A 24,760-nucleotide genomic window follows, 5' to 3' on the forward strand; every position below is an offset into this window, starting at 1 on the left:
CACCTCTGCAGGGTCTGGTCACACCATGATGCCCCTCCCCAGGATCCTGGAGCACCCACATCCACACCAGGGTGCTTCACGCTGACCAGGCTGGGCTTGGCACTGGCCACCATGTGAGACTAGGTCCCCTGAGCAGTGCATCACTGCTGTGCCTCAGAGCCCTCCCCCTTGAAATCTTTTTCTAAGTTGGCAGAGGGTGCACACACCAGAGAGACCTAAAGCAAGAAAGGACCCTCCTTGCAATGGGGAGTGGTCCTGCTGCAATCTCTTCTCCATTTTTCCATCCCATTGTGCTGCTGAGCACATGTGCAGGCGTGCGTGATGTGGCTGGGATTTGAACCGTGTGGTCAGCCAGGTAGGATCCAGCTTCCTTAAGCAGGCCACAGGGCCAGCCCAAATGTTTTTTATTTGGTATATATAATTGATATACTATAAAATTCACTTAAGTGTGCACTTCAATGATTCTCCATAAATTTTCAGAGTTGTGCAACCTCACCACAAATCAGTTTTAGAAGATTTTCATTATGCTAACTGCTGGTCCCCTCAAAAAAACAAATAAAAAAAAGATTTTCATCACCCCAAGACTGCCGTTTTTCTTCATTTCCACTCCCATCCCCAGGCAAGCCCGATCTCCTTTCTGTCTCTAAAACTCTGCCCTTTCTGGACATTTCATAGAAAAGTAATCATGCAATATGTAATGGTTTGTGTCCAGCTTCTCAGTATTTTTTTCAGTATTTTAAAATTGAGATCCTGGGGTCAGCAGGTGACATGGTGTTTAAGGCACTAGTCTCCAACATGGTCGACTACTGTGAGTCCCAGACCTGGTGGCTTGCTTTCTCACATTCCCCCCTCTCTTTCTTTCTTTCTCTCTCTCTCTCTCTAGTGAGCACACATGCCCTATAGCAAACTAAAAATAATAAAAATAAAAATAAAATTCTTTAAAAATAGAGATCCTTCAGGTTATTTTTTTTAAACTTTTATTTATTCATTTATTTTAATTTGACCAGAGAGAGACAGAGAGAGGGAGAGAAAGTGGGAAAGCAAGCCACCAGGTCTAGGACTTGAACCGTGGTAGGTCACGTGGGCCTGTCCAGCACCTTAACCACCACACCACCTGCTGGTCCCTAAAACTTTAATGTTATTCAAAGCTAAGCAACGTGACAGAGTCTGCGAGTTTCCCTCCGAGTCCCATTCACGGTCCCAGTCCCAGGTCAGCCTTTGAATGGGCTCTTTCTACTGTCAGATGTAAATATAGAACTTTCTTGTTCTGTTCACGAACGTTTCATAAACACGGCGGCCAGTCCTTGAACAACGTTACAAACTGTCAGGACCACTGCTTTGTCAGATCCGTTTTAAAGCCACTCTCGGGTTTGGTGGGGCGTATGCAATTCCCCTAGTTTCTCATAGATGGCGCTAGACAAAAGGCAGTGCAGAGCGCGCCCTCCTAGCGAGGGGGAGATTTCTCCAGTAGGGGGCGCAGCCCGTAGGGGCTGGGTCTCTGCGAGGCGTACGCTACGTCAGGGACAGGACAACTCTCGCCCCGCCCCGTCACCTATGGGGATCGCTGATTGGAGGAAGGAACTATCAGTTGGCAGGGCTGCCGTTGTGGTGGAAGGAAGAGGGCCGCGGCGGAAGGCAACGCTGAAGCAGCCAGAGGAGCGGGGAGCTAATCTGTACAGCATCTCGGCCGCGCTCCCCTCCTCGCTCTGCGGTGAATGGCGGCAGGATGGAGCGCGAGGGGGGCGGCGGCAGCGGGGGTTCGGCCGGGCTCATGCAGCAGATCCTCAGCCTGAAGCTCGTTCCGCGAGTGGGCAACGGGACCGTGTGCCCCAACTCCACGTCCCTCTGCTACTTCGCAGGTACGGCCCCGCCTTGCGCGTGCGCACTGCGCGCCCCGCGCCGCCGCCGGGGCCAGGCGGTCAGTTCCTCCCCGCCACCGGCCGAGTGGCGCTGTTCTCTTGGAGCGGGGTTCCGGTTCCCTCGCCCGAGAACCCCTCCTCCCCGTCATTTCCTCGCCGGTCCTGAAGGACCGGCGACCCCGGGTTCGCGCGTGGGGCGAGGTCAGAGGAGCGGCTGCTGGTGGACCCGGTCACCGCGGAGTTCCCCGCCCCCCGCCGATCCGGAAGCCCCAGCGCCGGACTCGCGCGGGATGGAGCCCGGGAGCGATGGTCCTCGGCTTGTTTGGGGCTCAGGAGGGCGCATGGTCTCCGGCCAGAGGACCTGGGCTCGTCCTGGCCTGGCCGAGGGGCAGTCGGTGCGCATTCTCCTTTGTTTCTGGGCTGCCGGCCGTCGTCCTCCTCCCCCGGCCTCTTCCCGAGTCTTCCGGAGACCTGTTGCCGAGTCCCTGCTTAGGCGCGCAGAGCCTCGGCACGGCTCCTTTTGAACTCTTAAATCTCCGCTGGAGCTCTGGCTGGGCCTGGTGGAAGTTAGTTCTTTTTTTTTTTATTTTTTTCCCCAAATTCTGATACAAGGTACAACCATCCATGCACAGAAAGGAGGTGAAATGACCTCCCTGGGAGGAGGGTAGTTAACTATGCGTGTTGGCTCTTTAAAGGCGAGAAGACTTGAGATCAGTGGGTCGGTGTCTTGACGTGGTTAACGACTTAAGGCCCTGAGACTGCCAAGGAAAGGCCAGAGGGCGTGGTTCCTCCCTGCAGACCCAGACTGGGCACCTGTGGTTTCGCATCCACTGGGCACTGCCAGGCGCCGCTCTGTGGACACCTGAGATTTGCCCTGTGTTACCTGCAAACCGATTCTCTCTTACCGGTTTGTGAAATAGGGGGTCAAGTGAGTATTCTTGTTAGCTCGTAATCATACCTAAGATGAGAGTTGGGCAGCTCGAGTTATTTAAAAAGGTACTAGGATCTCCTTTGGCAGTGAAAACAAAAAAACAAGGTATTCCGGAGACCATCTCAGAAGGACGAAATGTGCATGCGGTGTAGGGGCACTGCTAGGAACAGATTGTCCTTTATTTTCTTTTCTTACTTTTCCCCAACTCTTTATTTTGAAATTCAAACCTACTGAAAAATTGAAAGGACAGTATGATGGATGCCCATATGCCCTGTACTTAGATTCAGTAATATTTTGGTTCTTTGGCTTTCTCACTTTGTCTAAATAAATATACACATATGTATATTTACATGGGTATCATTTTAACTTTATGTAAAGCCATTTGAAAGGAAGTTGCAGAAGTCATGGCACTTCATATCTGATTCTTCAGTATGTAACTTTTATTTTTTTTAAATAATTACTTAATTTTATTTATCATTATTTAATTCCATTTGTTGTTATTATTTTTTTCAAATTGGACTAGAGAGAGAGAGACAGGCAAGGAATGTGAGAAAGCAAGCCATGGGATTCAGGACTTGGAGGTCCGGCAGTTTGCATGGTCGTTAAGGGTGCTGGACTCCCACGTGGCCGAGTATCATTCGAGTCCGGGACCTGGTGGCTTGCTTTCTCACTTTCCCTCTCTCTCACTCTGTCCCCCTCTGGTCAAATTAAAATAAATAAATAAAGCTAAATAAAGTAATTCTTTAAAAAAAAAAAGATTCAGGACTTGAGCCAGCGTCAGCCATGTGGGACTCCAATGCCTTGACTACCATTGCCACCTGCCAGCTCCTTATTACTATCCTTAAATTTGCGGGACCAGCAGTTGGCATAATGGCTATGCCGCTGGACTCCCATGTAGTCAACCATGGTTCAAGTCCCAGACCCGGTGGCTTAAACTCAACCCCAGCACTTGGGAGAATGGAGAAGGGATTGCCATGTGACCATCCCCCCTGTGGGTGATTTCTCGCTTTCTCTCTGTCTCTCTGGCAAGCACATGCACCCTATAGCAAAAATCTCTTTTTTTAAAAAAAAATCTCAGTATCTAATCAATGATCACAATTGCATTTAGTTGTCCTTAGTTTCATTTAACCTAGAACAGCTCTTTATCCTTTGTTTCAGTTTCTTGAGACTGATGTTTTTGAAGCATCTAGGGTCATTGTTTAGAGACTATCCCACAACCTAGGTTCATCTTGTTTTCTCATGGTCAGATTCAGATGAACTGTTTGGCCAGCGTGGTGCCTCCATAATAGTACCATGCCTGTGGGTCACATCAGGAGATACTTAATGTCAGCTTTTCTTTTTTTTAAATATTTATCTTATTACAATTTTTAAATTTGCTGTAGGGCACGTGTGCTCATCAGAGATAGAGGGAGGGAAAGGGAACGTGAGAAAGCAAGGTGCCAGGTCCAGCACCTTAACCACTCCGCCACCTGGCTTCATGGCAGCCTTTCGTTCATTTATTGATAGTGGTAAGAGTGATCATTTGGTGAGCATGGCACTTTATCAGATCTTCCCATTGTAAGGATGCTCCCAATTAAAATTCATATTTGGGATGATACTTTAGAACTAAATAGTCTGTTCAGTCTGGCTTTTTAACCTCTTTGCTTTAGTTTCTTTTTATGGTTTTACTTGAGGGTATATGCACTTGTCAGAGGGAGAGGAGAAAGAACTCCCCCATGAGGAATGGTCACACTACAATCTCTGCTCCTCCACCTTCCTCTTGAGATTTTGGGCATGCATGTACATGCGCTCAATGTTTCTCAAACCTCTGGCCCAGGACTCGAACTCCATAGTCAGCTATGTAGGAGCTGGCGGTCTAAACCACCAGGCCACAGGGTCAGCTCCCCAATTTCTTTAAGAAAAGATTGAGAGGGACCAGCAGTTGGCGTAATGGCTATGTCGCTGAACTCCCACGTAGTTGACCGCAGTTCGAGTCCCAGACCCGGTGGCTTAAAAACTCACACCGGGCGCATGTGCGTGCGTGCCCAAGATCCCGAGAGGAGAATGGAGGAGAAGGGATTGCAGCGTGGCCATCCCCCTGGGGGGTGATTTCTCGCTTTCTGTCTCTCTGTCTCTTTCTGTCTTTCTGGCAGGTGGCATAGTGGTTAGGGATGCTGGACTTCTACATGATTGACAGTGGTTCAAGGCCCGGACCTAGTGGCTTGCTTTCTCTCTCTCTCTCTTTCGCCTTTTCTGGGCAAAATTAAAATACATAAACAAATAAATAAAGTTAAATAAAATAATCTTTTAAAAGAAGAAAGAAAGAAAAGATTGAGATAAGTGGATTGGGGACAATAGTTTTAATATGTAGTAGTAGAAAATCTAGCCATGGGAATTGTTTTGCTTTCAGAAATTGTTGTGAAAAATATTAAACCACAAAATGTCCTTTGGTGCATGGTTACTTCAATGGGTATGTAACTTGGGGTGATGATCACGAGTGTCATTTGTTCAGTAGAGTGCAGACTCGGCGGGGGGCATAAACATGTACAAGGCATTGCCCTTGACCTCACGGTGATCAGAATTTGCTGATAAACACATAACTTCCCTGTGTGTCTCATCTTTAGCTGGAACGATGAGTATAATAGGGGCATGAAGTTTGATCCTATTTGAGCACCAAAGCCTGCTTAGCATGAATTCCGCTCATTGTCCCAAATCTGGCGTAATTTCCATTTTGGCCTCACAGAAAAGGTCACTTGCAGTTAATGCCAACTCATTATGACAAAATCATTGCTCTGAAATATCCTGAAATGTTTATCTCGGCCAGGCAGTTTGTTTGTTTGTTTGTTTTGAGAGGTTTTCGCTATAGGGCATGTGCGCTCTCCAGACAGACAGACAGACAGAGAGACAGAAAGCGAGAAATCACCCCCCAGGGGGGATGGTCACACTGCAATCCCTTCTCCTCCATTCTCCTCTTGGGATCTTGGGGACGAACGCACACGTGCCCGGCGTGAGTTTTAAGCCACCGGGTCCAGGACTCGAACTGTGGTCGACTACGTGGGAGTCCAGCGACATAGCTATTACGCTAACTGAATTGTTTTTTTTTTAACCTGTGTTTACAATTTAGCCATTTAGATTTCTGTCTGATCTTCCTTATTCCAACTTGTTAAAAAATTCCTTTGCTGTCATTGTCTTTTTTTTGGGGGGGGGGGGGGATTTTTGCTATAGGGCGCATGCGCTCGCCAGACAGACAGAGACAGACAGAAAGCAAGAAATCACTCCCCAGGGGGGATGACCACGCCGCAATCCCTTCTGCTCCATTCTCCTCTCGGGATCTTGGGCACACTCACACATGCACCCGGCGTGAGTTTTAAGCCACCTGATACGGGACGCAAACTGCGGTCAATTACGTGGAAATCAAGCGATGTAGCCGTTACGCTAACTGCTGGTCCCTGTCATTGTCATTTTTGACAAACCCAAATACCAAGAATGGGAGAACTTTTTCTTGTATGACAAGATCTTTTTCTTGAATGACATTCATTTTCTGAAGATATAGATTTCACAAAATCAATACCAAATGTATCTTATAGTGAGTCAGCCGTGCAGTGTTTTGGTTGTGTTGTTGGCTGAAATCAAGAATGGGTTATACTCAGGCCAGTTACCTATTCATTCACTCAACAAATTCTGACTAGGCGTGTTTGCTGGATCTTGCTTATTTTCTTTTTTTTCTGTCTCATTGTTTACAATTTTTTTTTTTGAATTTATCATAGGTCATATATATTCACCAGAGAGAGAGAGAAAGCAAGCTACCAGGTTCGAGACTAGAACCGCTATTGGCCATGTGGGAATCCAGCTGCCCAATCACTATGCCACCTGTTGGTTCCAATCCCGCTTATTTTCTAGACACCAAGTAAAGATATGATAGTGAACGAAATAGAGCCTCTTCCTACAAAGGGTTTTTGTTTTTGTTTTGCCGTAGGGCATGTATGCTTTCCAGAGAGACAGAGAAAGGGAAAGTGGGAAGTCACCCCCCAGGAGGGATGGTCACGCCACAGTCACTTCTACATTCTCCTCTTGGAATTTTGGGCACGCATACACATGCGCCCACTATGATGTTCAGGCCACCAGGTCCAGAACTTGAAGTGTGGTTGACCATGTGGGAATTCAGCGCCTTAACCACCGTACTACCTGCTGGCCCTACCTCATGGAGCTTTTATTCTGATGGGAAAAGAGAGAAAAAAGTATGGAAGGAATAGCTGGTGGTGGGTGTACGACAAGGTGATGGACAGTGAGTGGCAGGGCATGTGTGTCAGGGTGAGATGCCCTTTTATATAAGGTGATCTGGAAATCCTTAATGTGATGACAATGGAGCAGAAATCTGAACAAAGCAAGAGATGAGCCATGCAGCATGATAGTGCAGAGCAGATCGAGAGGCCCTGGAATGGGAGGCCGTCTGAGAAACGCTAAGGAGACCAGTGTGCTAGATGTAGGCTGGACATGTAGAGCATGCGGGTGAAGGGGAGAGGGAAGAGGTGAGGTTGTACCCTGGAGGGCTGTGTTACAGAGTGTTTGGAGCAGAGAAGGGATGAGCTGACATTTTTCTTTCAGAGGTTTTTGCCTTAGGGTGTGTGTGCTCACCAGGAAGAGAAACAGAGACAGTGAGTGGCAAAGTGAGAAATCACTCCCCCCAGGGGGATGGCCATCCTGCAATCCCTTCTCCTCCATTCACCTCCCGGGATCTTGGGCACACACTTGCATGTACACACACGCAGTGTGATTCTCAAGCCACTGAGTCCAAGACTGGAACCGCGGTCAGCCATGTGGGACATAACTGGTACACCATCTGCTGACCCCATGATCTGACTTTTTCAGTGTACAGTGTAATGGCTGTTAGTATATGAATTTACACAGTTGGGTAACCATTGCCTCTGTCAGTTTGAGAATATTTTCATCGCCCCAACAAGAAATCCCACACCCAGTAGCAGTGACTCACTGGCAGTGTGTGGAGAATATAAGGGAGACCAGATCAGGGCAGACAGGGTCTGGGCAGGCTGGGACCTAGAGACCTAGAAACCACTGGGGTGAGGCAGGCTAGGGGTACACTTGAAAACCAGGGGTGAGAGGGCAGGCAGGTAGGAGCATCAGGAGAGGTGGCAGACCGCAGTTGGCACTCCCAGTGGGCAAGTCATTGTCAGAGAGGAGTGGAGGAGACAGACGGATCTCCTAGCAGACAAGTGGGATTTGGCAAGAGAGGGGTCTCCCATGGGATGGTGCAGAGGCTGCAGGCTGATGGGTGGTTGGCATCAAGATAGCCCAGCTTCAGGGAGTCGCAGGATCCAGTAGGACTGCAATGCCCAGAACTGATGTGGTCCACTGAGATCCCTGGCTTCAAAGGCCTGGCTGTGTTTACCTTGTCATTTGAGCTATCATGTCAGGTCACAGTGGGGCCAGCTGGAAGGATGGCTGCGGCCTGAGCCTCATGCCACCTGCTCCTTCTGACTGGGGCTGGTCTGGTCTTGAAGCTTTGCTTGGGAATTTAGTGACTGGCTGTGGAGCTTAGCAGGCCAGGGAGCCAGCTTTTGTTAATGCAGAGTCACCTAAAGGATTCTGCTATGTGCTTTTCTCTTTCACTGAAACATCTGTCTGAAAATCTGTGCTTAAAAATATGAGTTCTGGGAACTTAAAACACACGCAGGGTGCATGTGCGCGCATACCCAAGATCCCAAGAGAAGAATACAGGAGAAGGGATTGCAGTGTGGCCATCCCCCCTGGGGGGTGATTTCTCGCTTTCTGTTTCTCTCTGTCTTTCTGTCTTTCAGGCGAGCACATGCACCCTATAGCAAAAACCTCTCCACACACACACACACACACACACACACACACACACACAGCTCTCGGAGGGAAGAGATTGTCATCTTTTTTTCTTCAGTGATGGCCTGGTAGTATCCATTAAGTACACATTATCTTCAGCTCTGTAGTATCTTTGATGAATGGATAAACTCAGTATTTGTCTTAGTTTGCTTTTGGTACTGTAATTAATTGCCACAAACCTAGCAGCTTAAAACAACACAGGTTTTAGCAGCTTACCATTCTGGAGGTCAGAAGTTCAAGGTGTCACCTGGGCTGTGTTCCTCCTGGAGGTTCTAGGAAGAGTCTGTTTCCTTGCTTGTTCCAGCCACCTGCATTCCTTGGCTCGTGGCCCCTTCCTCTTCAAAGCCAGTAGCATAACATTTCCAAGTTCCAGTGTCACCCTCTGCCTCCCTCTCATAGGGACCCTTGCGATTGCACTAGGGCCATCTGGAACATCCAGGATGACCTCCCATTGGGAGGTCCTTAATTTGTTTACATCTCCGAAGTCCCTTTTGCTATGTAAGGTGACATGTTCACAGGTTTTGGGGATGGAGTTAATGAACATCTTTGGGGATCCATTCTACTGTGGTACTTAATCTCATTTCATTTTATAATCTTCTATTATAGATTGATTGATTATTTGACTTATACATCTCTGTAGGAGACCCTGTGCCTTTAGCTGCCAAGGTAAACAGAGCTGAAGATAATGTGTACTTAATCAGAAGCAGGAGTAAGCAGGTAGGGTAACGTGTAGACAAAGGGTTTTGGCAGAGTGTCGAGCCAAGTATTCTAACGATCAATGCGTAGCTATTAAATAGCTGGCAAATTAAGGTGCAGTAGATTAAAGGGAAGTCACTTAGTTTTTAAAAGGTGTTTTATAGATCGGAGTTTGTCTTTGCTCTTAGAGTCCTATGATAATCTCATCCATCTGAAAAGCATTTTTATAAACCATACTGCTCACTTAATATAATAAGGCCTTTTTTTCCTACTCAGAGTGGCTTAAGTGATGCTATATAAAGTGTGTAGGCCCTAATAACTAATGGATGTGGCTCAGGGTTGTAGGGGTGCAGTGTGCTTCTCAGACACTCAGGGAAGGGCTGGCTGGCCTCCTGGCCGGCATTTGTTTACAAATTGGCCTCTAAGCTTTTAGGAGAATTCAGATGAGAGTTGGTAGCCTAGCAGGCCTCCTTGGGCAGACACTGTGCTCTCAGGGAAGTGGGATGAGTGTCAGTGTCTTAGCTCAGGCTCACGAAACACCATGGGCTTGATAAGCAGAAGATACTATTTCTTGGTTCTGGCACTGGAAGTCTGAGATTGGCAGGCCAGCAAGGTTGGCTTCTGGTGGGGCCCCCCTCCTGGCCTGCAGGTGGCTGCCTCTTGCTGTGTCCTCACTTCACTTGGCAAGAGAAAGCAATATCAGGAGATTAAGATCTCTTTCTCCTATAAGGCCACAGCCCTGTTAGAGTCCACATATGGATTTGGGAGCATACAGTCAGCCCTGAGCAGTTAGTGGCACATTCGTTCATTTTTCTGCATGTTCTCATCTTCGTGTCTCTGGCAGCTCAAGGGCTCCCCTCAAATTCCTATGGTTCCGTGGCAGCCAGTAGGAGGCCAGCTCAGCAGTGCTGGAGGCATGACTTATATCTGACTTGGGGCTCCAACAAGGCCTGTGACAGCAGGAACCCCGGGTGGTCTCAGGTCAGTGGTGCAGCCAGTGGCAACTGCTCAGAAGTTCTTGGAGGCAGGTTTGCATCCCATTTATCCACTGCAGGTGACCTTCCTGGTACCATCTCTAGGTATTAGAGTGGTCAGGATCTCAGTGATCTGAGAAGTAAATAGTGAGGGGGTCGGCAGGTGGCATGGTGATTAGGGCTATTGGACTCCCACATGGCCAACTGCAGTTTGAGTCCCGGACCTGGCAGATTGCTTTCTCACTTTTTTTCCTCTCTTGCTCTTGCTCTGTTCCTCTCTGGCCAAATTAAAATAAATGAATAAATAAATAAAGTTAGATAAGAATAATTCTTTTTTTTAAAAAAAAAGTGACTAGTGAGGACCCCAAGGCTGAACATGGCGTTTCTGCTTTGGAAGAGAATTACATGGTGCCATGGTCTGGCGCGGGAACCGGTGATGAGTTGCATGGGGAACCTGCACTGGCCAGACTGCTCTGACCGAGCAAAGGTGTGGCATGGCTACTCAGACGGGAGGGCCTTGTGGGCCCGGAACTCCATCGAGTGTGCATTTATTAGGGAAGAGCAGGACCCAGATCCAGACCCAGACACTGCAGCCTGGAACTGTTGCCAACAAGAGAGGGCAAGGCCCCTGGGCGGAGGAAGGCAGGAATAGCACCCGGCCTAAGGGCTGCTGAAAAGGAAGGTTTGAGTCCCGGACCTGGCAGATTGCTTTCTCACTTTTTTTCCTCTCTTGCTCTTGCTCTGTTCCTCTCTGGCCAAATTAAAATAAATGAATAAATAAATAAAGTTAGATAAGAATAATTCTTTTTTTTAAAAAAAAAGTGACTAGTGAGGACCCCAAGGCTGAACATGGCGTTTCTGCTTTGGAAGAGAATTACATGGTGCCATGGTCTGGCGCGGGAACCGGTGATGAGTTGCATGGGGAACCTGCACTGGCCAGACTGCTCTGACCGAGCAAAGGTGTGGCATGGCTACTCAGACGGGAGGGCCTTGTGGGCCCGGAACTCCATCGAGTGTGCATTTATTAGGGAAGAGCAGGACCCAGATCCAGACCCAGACACTGCAGCCTGGAACTGTTGCCAACAAGAGAGGGCAAGGCCCCTGGGCGGAGGAAGGCAGGAATAGCACCCGGCCTAAGGGCTGCTGAAAAGGAAGCTGTGGTAGGATATTGGTTTGTTCCCAGAAAGGTGAGGACTGAAACACTGAGGATGAGAATCCTGCCTCAATTTCTGATTGATACTATTGGCTGGAGGGTGGTGGTTGTCTTTGGTGGAGGAAGGGCAAGTGATTAGTTCGTGTGTTTATATGTATTAGTTACATGTCTATGTATAGTGCGTATATGTTTATATGTATTAGTTGTGTGTTTATATAATATGCTTTTTTATATATATAAATGTATTTAATTTTTTTCAGCTTAGGACATTAGTATTTAATCACTTTATAATACATGTTACATGATTTAAGCTAGTTTTTTGTTCTTTTGGAAAGGTTTTTGCTATAGGGCGTGTGCTCTCGCCAGAAAGACAGAGAGAGACGGAGAGACAGAAAGTGAGAAATCACCCCCCAGGGAGGATGTCCATGCCGCAATACTTTCTCTTCCATTCTCTTCTTGGGATCTTGGGCACGCGTGCACACACGCCCGGTGTGAGTTTAAGCCACCAGGTCTGGGACTCGAACTGCAATTGACTATGTGGGAATTCAGCGACATAGCCATTACGCTCACTGCTGGTCCCAGTATATCTTATTCTACTGACAAATGACTTGAAGTCTTCTGCAGCGTAGTTTTCACCCGATCAAAAAGTGCCACACTAGGGCTAGCTAGGTGGTGTGGGAGTTAAAGCAGCTGGATCTAACATGGCATAGTTTGAATCCTGGACCCAGTGGCTTGAAAAACACACCAGGCACATGTGCCTAAAATCCCAAGAGGAAAAGGGATTGTGGCATGGTCCACCTGTCTTTGGAGGAAATTTTCTCACTTTCCTCTTCTCTCTCTCTCCAGGGAACACACACACCCTATAGCAAAATTTAAAAAATACATAAATAAGTGCCAACTCAATAGTCTCATGGTTAAGGGAGCCGGGTTCCATATGGCCAACCTTGAGCTTGAATTCCAGCCCTGGGCTTAAAAATACACAGAAGTGAGGGTGGGGGTGGCCAGCTGGTAGTGTGCTTACGGAGGCTGGATCTCACGTGACCAGCTGAGAGGTCCAGACCCAGTGGCTTGAAAATACTGTGGGCACATGTGTGTGCACAAGTGAGCAACTGCCCGAGTGGAGGAAGAGATGGAGGAGAAGGCACTGGATGTGACCATCCCACAGGAGATGCTCTCACTCATCCCCACTCTGGTGCATACACGTGCTCTCCAGCAAAGAAAAAACGAAGCACCAGTGGTGTGATCAAGCCCCATCGTGGGTACTTCTTTTCCTCCCTGTCTCTTTGTCTCTCAGACAAGCACATATGCTTTCTGGCAATTAAAAAAAAAAAAAAGTGCCAACTTCTTTCTCAGTCATATGCTTTTAAAAAAAAATTTTTTTTTTTTAGGTTTTTGCCATATGGTAAAAATACATGAGCTCTCCAGAGAGAGGAAATGTGAGAGAAATCACCCCCCAGGCATGGCCACACCACAGTCCCTTTTCCTGGGATTTTGGGCGTGTGCATTGCATACATGTGCCCAGTATAATTTTCAAGTTGCCAGGTCTGGTACCTGAACTGTGGTCAGCTATGTGGGAATCCAGCTTCTTAGACACCACACCATCTGCTTTCATAAGCTTTGAGGCCTAGATGGGACATCACCTGGGCTTTCCTTAAGTGCCATTCATCCAGGGCCAACAGGTGACATGGTGGTTAGGGTGCTGGACCCCACCTGGCTGGTTGTGGCTTGTATCCTAGACTTGGTGTCTTGCTTTCTCACTTTCTCTCACTCATACAGTCTCTCTCTGGTGGGCACACGTGCCCTATACCAAATTAAATAATATAATAATGATAATAAATTAAGTAATTTTTAAAAATAATTATTTTATTAAACTTTATGTATTTATATTGAATTTGACTAGAAAGGGACAGAGTGAGAGAGAGAGAGAAAGTGAGGAAGCGGGAACCAGCAGTTAGTGTAATGGCTATGTCGCTGGACTCCCACGTAGTCGACCGCGGTTCATGTCCTGGACCTGGTGGCTTAAAACTCATGCCGGGCGCATGTGCGTGCTTGCCCAAGATCCCGAGAGGAGAATGGAGGAGAAGGGATTGCGGCATGACCATCCCCACTGGGGGGTGATTTCTTGCTTTCTGTCTCTATGTCTCTCTTTGTCTGTCTGGCGAGCGCACGCGCCTTATAGCGAAAACCTCTCCAATCAAAAAAAGAAAATGAGGAAGCAAGCTGCTAGGTCCGGGACTCAAACCATAGTCGACTATGTGGGAGTCCAGCGCTTTTAACCACCGTGCCACCTGCTGGCCCTGATAATAAATTAAGTAATTTTTAAATTAAAAAAAAAGGAGCCATTGATTCAAAACAAGCCTTAGCACACCCTAATTTAGATATATTCAGAATATGATATTATTTGGCTCAAAATGAGCTAAGAACTTGAGCAGTCATCTGTGACAGTGACAAGGCTGGTTTCGGGGGATTTGGCTCTCTCTAATCTCTTAGAGGCACCAAACCCAAGAATAAGAAGCCTGTATAAACTGCATGAAGACACTGTTGTAAAACTTGTTTCACTTGACCTCAGGAAGACCGCACACACAGCAGTATGCTTCTAGTGCAAGAACAGCCTCAAGACCTAGCCCCGGGCCTTCCTGCCCCCACTTCCATTCTCCCCAAGGTCCTGAGCAGAGAATGGAGGAGGAGGGATTGTGGTGTGGTCATCCCCCTGGAAGGTGATCTCGGCTTTCTGTCTCTCTCTCTGGCGAGCACACACACGCTATAGCAAAACACTCTCTTAAAAAAAAAAAAATCTTTCGAGTTGTTTTGAAGACTAAAAGCACTGGTATTTCTGAAGCACTTAGAACAGCGCCTGTGTGCATGGTAAATATTAGTAAAATAAACAAACATGCCAGTGCTTTCTCTGAGTACAAGATGTGTTTATACACACGTGTCAGTGTATTTTGTTTTTATAGAAATGGGATCCTATCCTACATACTATTTTGAAACTTGCTTTTTTCCTTAACAAGTTAGCTTGAGCATCTTTTTTTCTCCTTGACTGATGAGAAAGGACACATGTGAGACACAGTGCGAGCTTGAGATGGGAGCACTTCACACAGGCCAGGTCACAGGGCGATCTCCTGCGTCCTTCCTGTTGAATCTTGTGTGCTCACACGTGTGCCTGGTGTGTTTCAGGCTAAGTGGGTTGGGGATGCGAACCAGGGTTGTCATGTGGAATCTGGCTTTTGGAGCACATTCCCGCTGTGCTGAGGAGCCCCCAGCTTGGACATCTTACCCTGTCATTGTGTACAAGGGCACTTCAGAAAGTTTGTGGAAAGTGGAATTAAAGTATGAGTGTATTTTGGTGCCAAAATTTTTTGAAATCCTCCACAGTTTCCCCATAATAGGCATTTCCGTGAACATTTTGAAAACCCCACCTGTGGACCTGTCTAGTTTTCTTATGTGCCTCGGGAATGCTCCGTTATGTGGCTGCACCAGAGCGTGATTTACAGATCCTGCAATGGTAGCCACGCAGTTGGCCTCCAGGGTTCGCTGTTACAGACAGTATTGCCAGGACCTCTGGCTGCCCCTCTCCTTGCCTATATCTTACTCCTGTAGGATAGATTCTTGAAAGTGGAAACACTCAAAATACTGAACAAAGGGTGCATACGGCTGACTTCTGTACTCTCCCAAAAGGTGGATTTTTGGTTTGTGTTCTGACTGGGAATGTTGGGTAGAGCTGTGGAATAATGTCTAGGCAAGCCTCCACTGCCAGCAACCCTTAGTGGGCCTTGTAAAACTTTCATGTTGTAGACCTTAGTCTTCAAACCCCAGATAATGGCACCCCATCTGTCTTTTAGCTTTAACAGCCTCTTATAAACCCTTTGCTTTGGTGAAGGAAGTGGGTTTTTTTTCTTTTTTTGTTTTGAGAGAGAGATTTTTGCTATAGGGCACATGTGCTCATCAGAGAGACAGAAAGTGAGAAGTCACCCCCCCCCCAGGAGGGGTGGCCATGCAACAATCCGTTCTCCTTTTTTTGGGCCTGCACATACATGTACCCAGCATGAGTTTTAAGCCACCCGGTCTGGGACTCAAACCACAGTCTACTATGTGGGAATCCAGCAACGTAACCACTATCTGCTGGTCCCCAAGGCAGTGATTTTTAATCAGGACAGTTTTTGTCCTCTGGGGAACATTTAGCCATGTCTGCAAATACTTCCAGTGCTGCTAACCAGCGGTGCGGTTCCACATTCTATAGTGTGCAAGGCAGCCCCCACAGTAATATGATGGTCAAGAAACCCTTCTGGGAAGCTGTTCATTTATCTCTAAAATTGTCCTGCTACTTACCTGTGGCCAAGGGCAGGCGTGTGTTTTCGCTTTTGTATCACCTTCATTCTCTCCATATGGTAGCTTGAGAGAGATTTCAAGGGTTCTAAAATCTTGTCTGGGGTTCATTGGGCAAAAATGATGTTTCTGCCATTTCCCAAATTATAAAGTCTCTTGCGAGGAGAATGGTATAGTTTTCTTTTCTTTTCTTTTCTTTTTGGTGGTGGGGGGGGGGACAGGTTTTTGCTATAGGGTGCAGGTGCTTGCCTGAAAGACAGAGAGAGACAGAGAGACAGAAAGCGAGAAATCACTCCCCAGTGGGGATGGCCACGCCACAGTCCCTTCTCCTCCATTCTCCTCTCGGCATCTTGGGCACACACGTGCGCGCCCGGTCTGAGTTTAAGCCACCGGGTCTGGAACTCCAACCTCAGTTGACTACATGGAAGTCCAGCAACATAGCCATTACACCAACTGCTGGACCCCCTTTTTTGTATTTTCTAATGTGCCTCATGTATAGTTTGTTTTTAAAAAGAGGTTTTTGCTATAGGGCGCATGCATTCACCAGAGAGATAGAGAGAGACAGAGACAGAAAGCGGGAAGTCATCCCTGAGGGGGCATAGCCACGCTGCAGTCCCTTCTCCACCAGTCTCCTCTTGGGACTCTGGGCACGCATGCACTTGCACCTGGCATGAACTTTAAGCCACCAGGTCCAGGAATCAAACTGCAGTTGACTATGTGGGAACACAGCGATGCAACCATGATGCTGTCTGCTAGTTCCTCACAAAGCTGGTGACCAAACATCTGAATGTTGCCTGAATTATAGTCACCTTATGAATAGTTAGTGATTCTCCTAGGAACCAGCTCTCAGAGCCAGCCCTATCACTTTATCTGGTATCAATATTTGTATTTGAGGGACCAGCAGTTGGTGTAATGGCTATGTCTCTGGACTCACATGTAGTCGACTATGGTTTGAGTCCCGGACCTGGTGGCTTAAACTCATGTGTGTACATGTGGGCCCAAGAACCTGAGAGGAGAATGGAGGAGAAAGGATTGAGGTGTGGCCATCCTCCCTGGGGGTGATTTCTGGCTTTCTGTCTCTGTCTCTGTCTGTCTTTCTGGTGAGTGCATGCGCCCTATAGCAAAAACCTCTTAAAAAATAAATAAATAGGGACCAACAGTTGGCATAATGGCTGTGTCGCTGGACTCCCATGTAGTCGACCATGTAGTCCCAGACCTGGTGACTTAAACTCACACTGGGCACGTGTGCGTGTGTGCCCAAGATCCTGAGAGGAGAATCGAGGAGAAGGGATTGCGGCGTGGCCATCCCTCTTAGAGGGTGATTTCTCACTTTCTGTCTCTTTGGCGAGCACACGCAGCCTATAGCAAAAACCTCTCCAAAAAGTGAAAAAGAAACATGCATTGTTTTGCCCCGTTAATCAGTACTTAGACTTTTTTTTTTTTTTGGAGAGATTTTCACTGTAGGGCGCGTGCGCTCGCCAGACAGACAGAGAGAGACATAGAGACAGAAAGTGAGAAATCACCCCCTGGGGGGGATGGTCACGCCACAATCCCTTCTCCTCCATTCTCCTCTCGGGATCTTGGGCACGCACGCACACGCGCCCGGCGTGAGTTTTAAGCCACCGGGTCCGGGACACGAACCGCAGTCGACTACGGGGGAGTCCAGCGACATAGCCATTACGCTAACTGCTGGTTCCCAGTACTTAGACTTCTTATGGGAAGGTAATTATTTGGGTGAACTTTCAAATCTAAGTGAACTTTTTTCTTTTCTTCAGTATGAAGGTCATCTTGTCAAGGGTTGGCCAACTTTTTCTGCAAAGGGCCAGCTAGTAAATATTTTAGGCACTGAGGGCCATGTGGCCTATGTCACTATTAGCAGTTTTGCCCTTGTGGCTGGAAAGCAGCTATAGACAATAGTTCGATGAAAAGTCATGAATTCAAATAAGTCTTTACGTATAAAAATAGAAGGTGGCCTGTGAGTGGTAGCTTGCTGACATTCTGAAACTATCAGTGTTTGGATATTGGACCGGTAAACCTACACTGCAACTCAATGGTTTTGAAAATGAAATCACTGGGTATGACAAAGACCCTTTTGCAGTGACTGCCCTGAGACAGTCTGTAATTTGCAACGTTTCTTTGTTTTTCCTGGTAGAGATGTGGTATGGTGTGTTCCTGTGGGCACTGGTGTCTTCTCTCTTCTTTCATGTCCCTGCTGGATTACTGGCCCTCTTCACCCTCAGACATCACAAATATGGTAGGTTCATGTCTGTAAGCATCCTGTTGATGGGCATCGTGGGACCAATTACTGCTGGAATCTTGACAAGTATGTTAGCCATTCAAATACCAGTCCACAACATTTCCTATCACTAGCCAGTTAGTTTCCAGATTCCTTTCAGAAATATCTGAGCAGGATGAGGAAAAATGGCTTTTAATCATGGGTCCTGTTTTCTAATGTGCTGTTCTTTTCTCACCTGCAATCTCCCATTATTTGGCTAAGCTTTTTGACTTTCTAAGTCAAGTTTTATCGCAGTGGCTTCAAGAGAGCCATGCAAAGCTTTGTGAGACTCATCTCTTGAGATAGGCCACAAGCCAGAAAAATATATTTGTCTCCTTGATCCTTTCTAGCCACCTATCACTTGACTGGTGGTGGCATTGCAAAATGCTTGATAAATTATCAATACTTCCACTCGTTCAGGTGTGGTTACTTTGAGGATGCAAGAACAAGCCTAATAATAAAAATTCTTGTTTAGAAAAAAAAAAAGTATCTGATTTTGTTCCAGGTATTTTTATCCTCAGAACTTTCTGAATAAGAATTATTCCTAAACCTATTTTTTGTTTGTTTGTTTTTGTTTTTGCCCTTTGCTTATGTCACAGGACAATTACAGGCATGAGAATGATAAACTTAGAATTTTTTAAGTTCATAATAAATATATATATTTCACACATATTAAAAATTACAAGTTGGGGCCAGCAGGCGACGTGGTGTTAAGGCGCTGGAAACTCCCACATGGCCCACCATGGTTCGATTCCCAGACCTGGTGGCTTGCTTTCTCACTTTCCCTCTCTCTTTCTCTCTGTGTCTCTCTCTGGTCAAATTAAAAATAAATGAATAAATAAAATTGAATAAATAATTATTTTTTTTTTAATTACAAGTAAACAAAATTCAGATTCTCCATTATCCCATTCCTGAGTTACAACCACAGTTTGCATTTTAGTGTGATGCTTTTTTTTTAAGTACTCTTATAAACATAAAATTTCTGATTTAATTTTTGTTTTCACCGTGAAATTCAACTTTGTGCTTCAAACAGAAACTACCCTGTCTCCTTTGTTTTTTGAGCTAAAGCAACCTAGACTATGTGTTCTAACGATTTCAACACCTGCTGCTTAGAGAGCCTCTGCCTCAGTTTCCTGCCGGCTTAGGCCCCTACGACCTGTGGCAGTTTTCTCATAAGTAAAACGGGGATAACCCCACCTACCTCATACCCTGTGTGATGACTCCAGGAGGTGGTGTGTGTACAATGTACTTAACACGGTACCTGACACTTGGTGATCGTGCAGTAAATGCCACGTTCATTCCCGGTCATAAAGCTGTAGCCACTAGTCTTGTTTCCTCCCCATCTTGCCACTCCCTCTGGCGTGCTTTTTCCTTTCTTCCTTTCCTCATCTAAATCCCGTTTTAGGGCCCAATTCAAGTTCTGTAAGCTTCTTTCCACCCAACCCGCTATTTTGGGGAGAGCTAAATTACAGAGGGACTCGATGAAAAGTTGTCAGATGTTAGTAACAGAGTGTACGCATTATCACTGGAGGGGGGCATTTTAAAGTTCCCATCGTCCAAGGCAACCAAAGTTTAGCTAATACGGTTCGTCCTTCTTGTTAAACTATACTAATATACCTTCATAGCACATGTGTAAAATGTGGAGACATCTGATTGAGATACTAGATGTTAACTTGCACTGCTGATAATCTGTGTGTGTCCCCGCTAGATTCCGAGTACCCTGAGGGTAGGGATCACACCTGTAAAACAGAAACGTTCTGTAAATATGTACTTGGCTGACTGAACACACTGCAACCAAAGAGAGTTTTACTTGAAGCATTTTTGTAGGGGTGGGTCATCTGGGAAATCTGCATCCCTTACTTTCAGACTAAGGAAATGTTGACTCAGTGGCACAGTGTTGAGACCCTTCAGCAATTCAGATGATCATCTAGGGACATATAGGTGTTTTTGTTTTTGCTTTCTTAATTTCTCGAAAGTTATACCTTGAGCAGAGATTCCCTGGAACCTCAGCCATTTCTTGCTCAGTCTCACTCAGAAAATTCTTTGGGACCAGCAGTTAGTGTAATGGCTATGTTGCTGGACTCCCATGTAGTTGACCGCAGTTCAAGTCCTTGGCCCGGTGGCTTAAACTCATGCCAGGCGCGTGTGCATGCGTGCCCAAGATCCGGAGAGGAGAATGGAGGAGAAGGGATTGCGGCATGACCATCCCCCCTGGGGAGTGATTTCTCACTTTCTGTCTCTCTGTCTCTCTCTGTCTTTCTGGCGAGCACACGCGCACTATAGCAAAAACCTCTCAAAAAACAAAGTATAGGGGTGAGTGGGTGGCATGGTGTTTAAGGCACTGGATTTCCACATAGCTGACTGCAGTTCGAGTCTCAGACACAGCAGCTTGAAAAATCACAACAAATAGATTAATAAATGGATAAATATTTTTTAAAAAATGAACAAACATTTAAAAAAGTGTCAAAATGTCTTATTTCTCACATGTTCATCAGAAAAAAATAATCCGCAAATGTTATCTGACATATTTAAAACCTTATAATCTATGAAACCATATATGTAGCCACTGTTTATGTTTAAGGCAAATTTCAAATTTTGTGACAAGATAAACATATAGGTTTTATATTTGGAAACAATATGTTTTCTGCATTTCATTGAGACTATTTTCACACTTCAGAGAATCGCCTTATCTGAAAGGAGACTTTATCTTCTTGGTATCCTCCAGCCAAATTCATTTTTCTGAAATGTTCTTTTTATGTTAGCTTTAAAAACTCCTTCACTGTTTCATAAAATCTAACACTTACTTGTTTCCAAACATCTTGGACTCGGCTTATCTGAGACAGCGCAGTGTGGGTTATTTGCGATGGAATGTGAGAGTCAGCGCTGCGTACTCTGAAAAGAAGAAAAGAAAGAAAGAAAATTCTTTGTCATTTATTACCAAGAATTTATTAGGCACCTATTAAACGTTAGGTGTGTAATAATTGGCAGGAAAATAAAGAGCTGTTTTCGGTTCATAATCAGGTCATACGAAAATTGCTATATTTGTAATTTTGATTATTACCTCCAGATTATTTCATTCATTAACTCTAGGAGGCTGTCTGTTTTAAGAAGTTTTGGGAAAGCATGGGTCAGTGATTTGCAAACCATGTAGATTACTAGAGTAGTCAGCAGAAAGAATAGAGAAAACATTTCTGTAATACTTAAACTTAGCATAAAAATTCTGTAACAGTCTACTTATAGTAGAATTTTAAGTGCTATATTTTCCTCATTTTGTTAACTGTGATTTTTTTTTACCCCCCTTGAATTTTTTAATAGGTGCCGCAATTGCTGGAGTTTACCGAGCAGCAGGGAAGGAAATGATTCCCTTTGAAGCCCTCACACTGGGCATTGGGCAGACATTTTGCGTAGTGGTGGTCTCCTTTTTACGGGTTTTAGCTACTCTGTAGCATACACCCTTCTGCTGTGATGTGGAACCTGTTTCATAGACTCCTCAAAAAGAATTCATTATGGAATATGTTTTCTTCATTCTCAAATGGAAGCAGCGTGGATGAACAGGAATGTGGACAGCATCTCATTTCGTCATTGAAGCTGCAGGCATTGAAGATCTTTGTGGACCTCTCTTCTTCTCAATCAAATTAAAATAAATCTCGGCTTTTTAAATGATAGATATTTAATTTAAGCAGTTTTACACATGCGCCTACCTAAGCCAGGTCAGCAATGCTTTTGGGCTGGCGTCCCTTGCACTGAAATGTACAACACTGTGTGAGGGGATGCAGTGTCACATATTTCAGAGAACCATGGGAAATACTGGTTCGTTTCAGCTGAGCAGAGTACGCTATATTAAAATCTTTGCTGAGCTAATCTTGATTAGAATTCGAGAAACTTTTCTTTTGCTACATCTTCGTGACAGTAAATGACTGGTTTTGGTTCGATATAGCTTTGAGAACAAATTTGGTGAAATATAACTGAAAAAAAAAATCTATGAAGTGGTGACTTTGGTACCACTGTTTAAAGAAGTAGGTAACTGAATAATGTGATATTTTGTGGATGACTATCTTGACCTCTGATTATTTAATATATTTTAAGAGATGTGAATTTGTTTTGTACGTTTTATTACAGCTAGCTGAGACCTTTTTTTAAAAAAAAATTCTGTACCACCTTTTCCTAGCACTTTTAATTCTGTTAATTTTGTTTAGTTTAATTGGTGATATACATATGCTATTAAATAGCTTGAGTTGACAATTTTAGGCCAGATTGGTTAAGATACTCTCTAGAAATTGAGGCACCAATAAGATACTTTAAACATTTCTGTTTTAGTTTTTCTTAGTGACTTTGGTTTATTGGTAATTTGAGACATTGTAGAAGTGCGGCTGTAACTAGTTTAGGTTATTGCTTTCTTAGACTTAATGTGTTTGCCTAGTGGCGGCTCTTCAGCCCATTTTTACAGTGTTGGGTATCAACTCCCAGAAAGTGCCTGAAGTTTAATTTTTCAGATTTCTCCCCCTTTCTTATATTTTTATTCAAGAGAATTTATATCCTTAAGAAGAAATTTTTATTTTTATTTTATCATCTTTCTTTTGCATTAAAAAGGCCTCAAAACTGTGACCATCAAAAAGGCGAAGGACTACAAAAATTAAGTATCTAACTTGATCTTTAGCATCTCAACTATTGTGTGTAGAATAGTCAATGCTGCTCTCGTTACCTGTTTTCAGAACAGTTTCTGATAATGAAATCTGATATTTTTGAAGGAATTTTCATCCTGAGATTAAGGCTTAATTAACTCATGAGGTTATGTGCACAGGAACGTGTCTATGCCATTTAAAGCAGTATACACTCTGGCTTCGGGTACATGTAGCCAGGACGACTGATTTGCCAGGGAAAGCCAGAGAAAAATTACAAATGGATCATAAAATTAGCTGGAAAGGTTCTTTGGACTAATTAAACCACCTAGCAAAATTATAGTGAGGACTGCTTAGACTACATGGAAAATTACAAGTAGAATTGGAATGTAGCCAGGTGTTCTTGAAAATTCTCCAACCAGAAGCTCAAATCTTTCTTGCAGGTACATTTCTGGGATTGCAGTTTTTAAAGGAGCTTTGATTTTGAATAGTGCCCCTTCAGTTTGAGAAATTTGGGGAAATTGTATTCTTTATGATGAGAAGTAATTTTGATCATATCTATTTAAAAATGCTTCTTAGAACACTTAACAGCATTCCTTTGGATATAATTTCACAAGCTAAGTATGTGGGCCAATAGCTGGTGGACCTTTCTTCCTGAATACTAATTTTTGTACCTATTGATCCATGATTAAAATATCAGGTTATTTTTCTTTAGAGCCAAGACACAAAAACTAAGGCATTTTTTGAAATGTGTTCGTTTTTGTTTCTGTTTCTCATTTGAAGTATTTTGATGATCTAATCTTTTTTAAAAACTTCAAATATAAAATGTATCTTCAAATGATTGAATGTTTCAGCCATCCCAGTATGTGAAGGAGTCTCCTGTGAATAAAGGTTTATAGACTTGATATATATCGAACTGTGTGCTTGACATGTTTTCAGGGAGAAACTATGTGAATGATAATGAATGTCTATTCTGCCTTGATTTTCTTTCTTTTATTTTAATGTTTCAAATACCGAATTATTTAGGAGGGATTGCTCAGATAGAATAATATTGGCATTTATGTTGAACATTTTATTTTATGTTATACAGTTTTTTGAGCATTTTTGCCAACAGCTGACTTTTTTTTTAAGAGAGATATTTCCTATCGGGCCTATGTGCTCGTCAGAGAGACAGAGACAGACAGAGAGACAGAAAGCAAGAAACCATCCCCCAGGGGGGAATGGCCCCGCTAATCTCTTCTCCTCTTGGGATCTTCATCTTGGGCATGTACACATATATGTGCGCCATGGGTTTAAGCCTCCAAGCCTAGGACTCAAACCACAGTTGACTGTGGGAGTCCAGCAACGTAATCATTACACTATCTACTGGTCCATATGTTTCTTAAGAGACATATACAACTGCCCATCTCCCAGCTATGCTTTCCTTTTTTCCTAAAAAAAAAAAAAAAATGCACAGGAGGAAGGCGGTCCTTAACCATAAAAGCATATTTCATGTTCCTTTTTTTTGTAGAGATTTTCGCTATAGGGCGCATGCACTCGCCAGACAGACACAGAGAGACAGAGAGACAGAAAGCGAGAAATCACCCCCCAGGGGGGATGGTCATGCCGCAATCCCTTCTCCTCCATTCTCCTCTCGGGATCTTCGGCACGCACACACACGCGCGCCCGGCGTGAGTTTTAAGCCACCGGGTCCGGGACACGAACCGCAGTCGACTACATGGGAGTCCAGCGACATAGCCATTACGCTAACTGCTGGTTCCCCATATTTCATGATTCTGTGGTGCTTTAGGGTCAAGCATTTCCTGAAGATGTAAGTTCATATACAAAAGGGTAGTGAATATTCTAAGAGGAAGGTGCCTCTGTGTGCTCTTAACTTCCGGAGCAGTCAGATAATAGTACTTCTCACACAATGTTTTAAACTATTGAGAAAAAGTTCATGCAAATAATTATCTTCAAATCCTTCCTTATATTTTAAAGTCTTTAAATTGTCTGGTGGCTTTTGATTCCAGTGTTCCTTCTGACTGCTCTGGTTTGACTGAGGTTCTTACTCTGCAAAACATCCTGACCTTCTCTAAGGAGC

The 24,760-nt window shown here is 44.9% G+C and overlaps 1 protein-coding gene across 3 annotated transcripts; it reads left to right on the top strand.

Moving 5' to 3' along the window:
• The first annotated feature begins 1,401 nt into the window (after positions 1-1,401).
• On the top strand, positions 1,402-23,614 carry TMEM170A (transmembrane protein 170A). 3 transcript variants are annotated; one of them, XM_006152633.3, is made up of 3 exons: positions 1,402-1,859; positions 17,939-18,040; positions 21,377-23,614. In XM_006152633.3, the coding sequence occupies exons 1-3, from the start codon at positions 1,727-1,729 to the stop codon at positions 21,505-21,507; spliced, it is 366 nt and encodes a 121-aa protein (XP_006152695.1). In that variant the 5' UTR covers positions 1,402-1,726; the 3' UTR covers positions 21,508-23,614. The 3 variants fall into 3 exon arrangements, with proteins under 3 accessions (XP_006152695.1, XP_006152694.1, XP_014444885.1); XM_006152632.3 differs by having other exon boundaries at positions 1,410-1,859; positions 17,939-18,109; XM_014589399.2 differs by lacking the exon at positions 1,402-1,859 and adding an exon at positions 2,522-2,787 and having other exon boundaries at positions 17,939-18,109.
• Positions 23,615-24,760: the final 1,146 nt, after the last annotated feature.

Source organism: Tupaia chinensis, unplaced genomic scaffold (genome assembly GCF_000334495.1).
Source record: "Tupaia chinensis unplaced genomic scaffold, TupChi_1.0 Scaffold000355_1, whole genome shotgun sequence".
Lineage (NCBI taxonomy): Eukaryota > Metazoa > Chordata > Mammalia > Scandentia > Tupaiidae > Tupaia > Tupaia belangeri.

Excerpts from the sequence above, each read along its gene's own strand:
- TMEM170A (XM_006152632.3), top strand. The coding sequence starts at position 1,727 with ATGGAGCGCGAGGGGGGCGGCGGCAGCGGGGGTTCGGCCGGGCTCATG. Across the intron at positions 1,860-17,938 it reads GTCCCTCTGCTACTTCGCAG|AGATGTGGTATGGTGTGTTC; the intron begins GTACGGCCCCGC and ends TTTTCCTGGTAG. Across the intron at positions 18,110-21,376 it reads TACTGCTGGAATCTTGACAA|GTGCCGCAATTGCTGGAGTT; the intron begins GTATGTTAGCCA and ends ATTTTTTAATAG.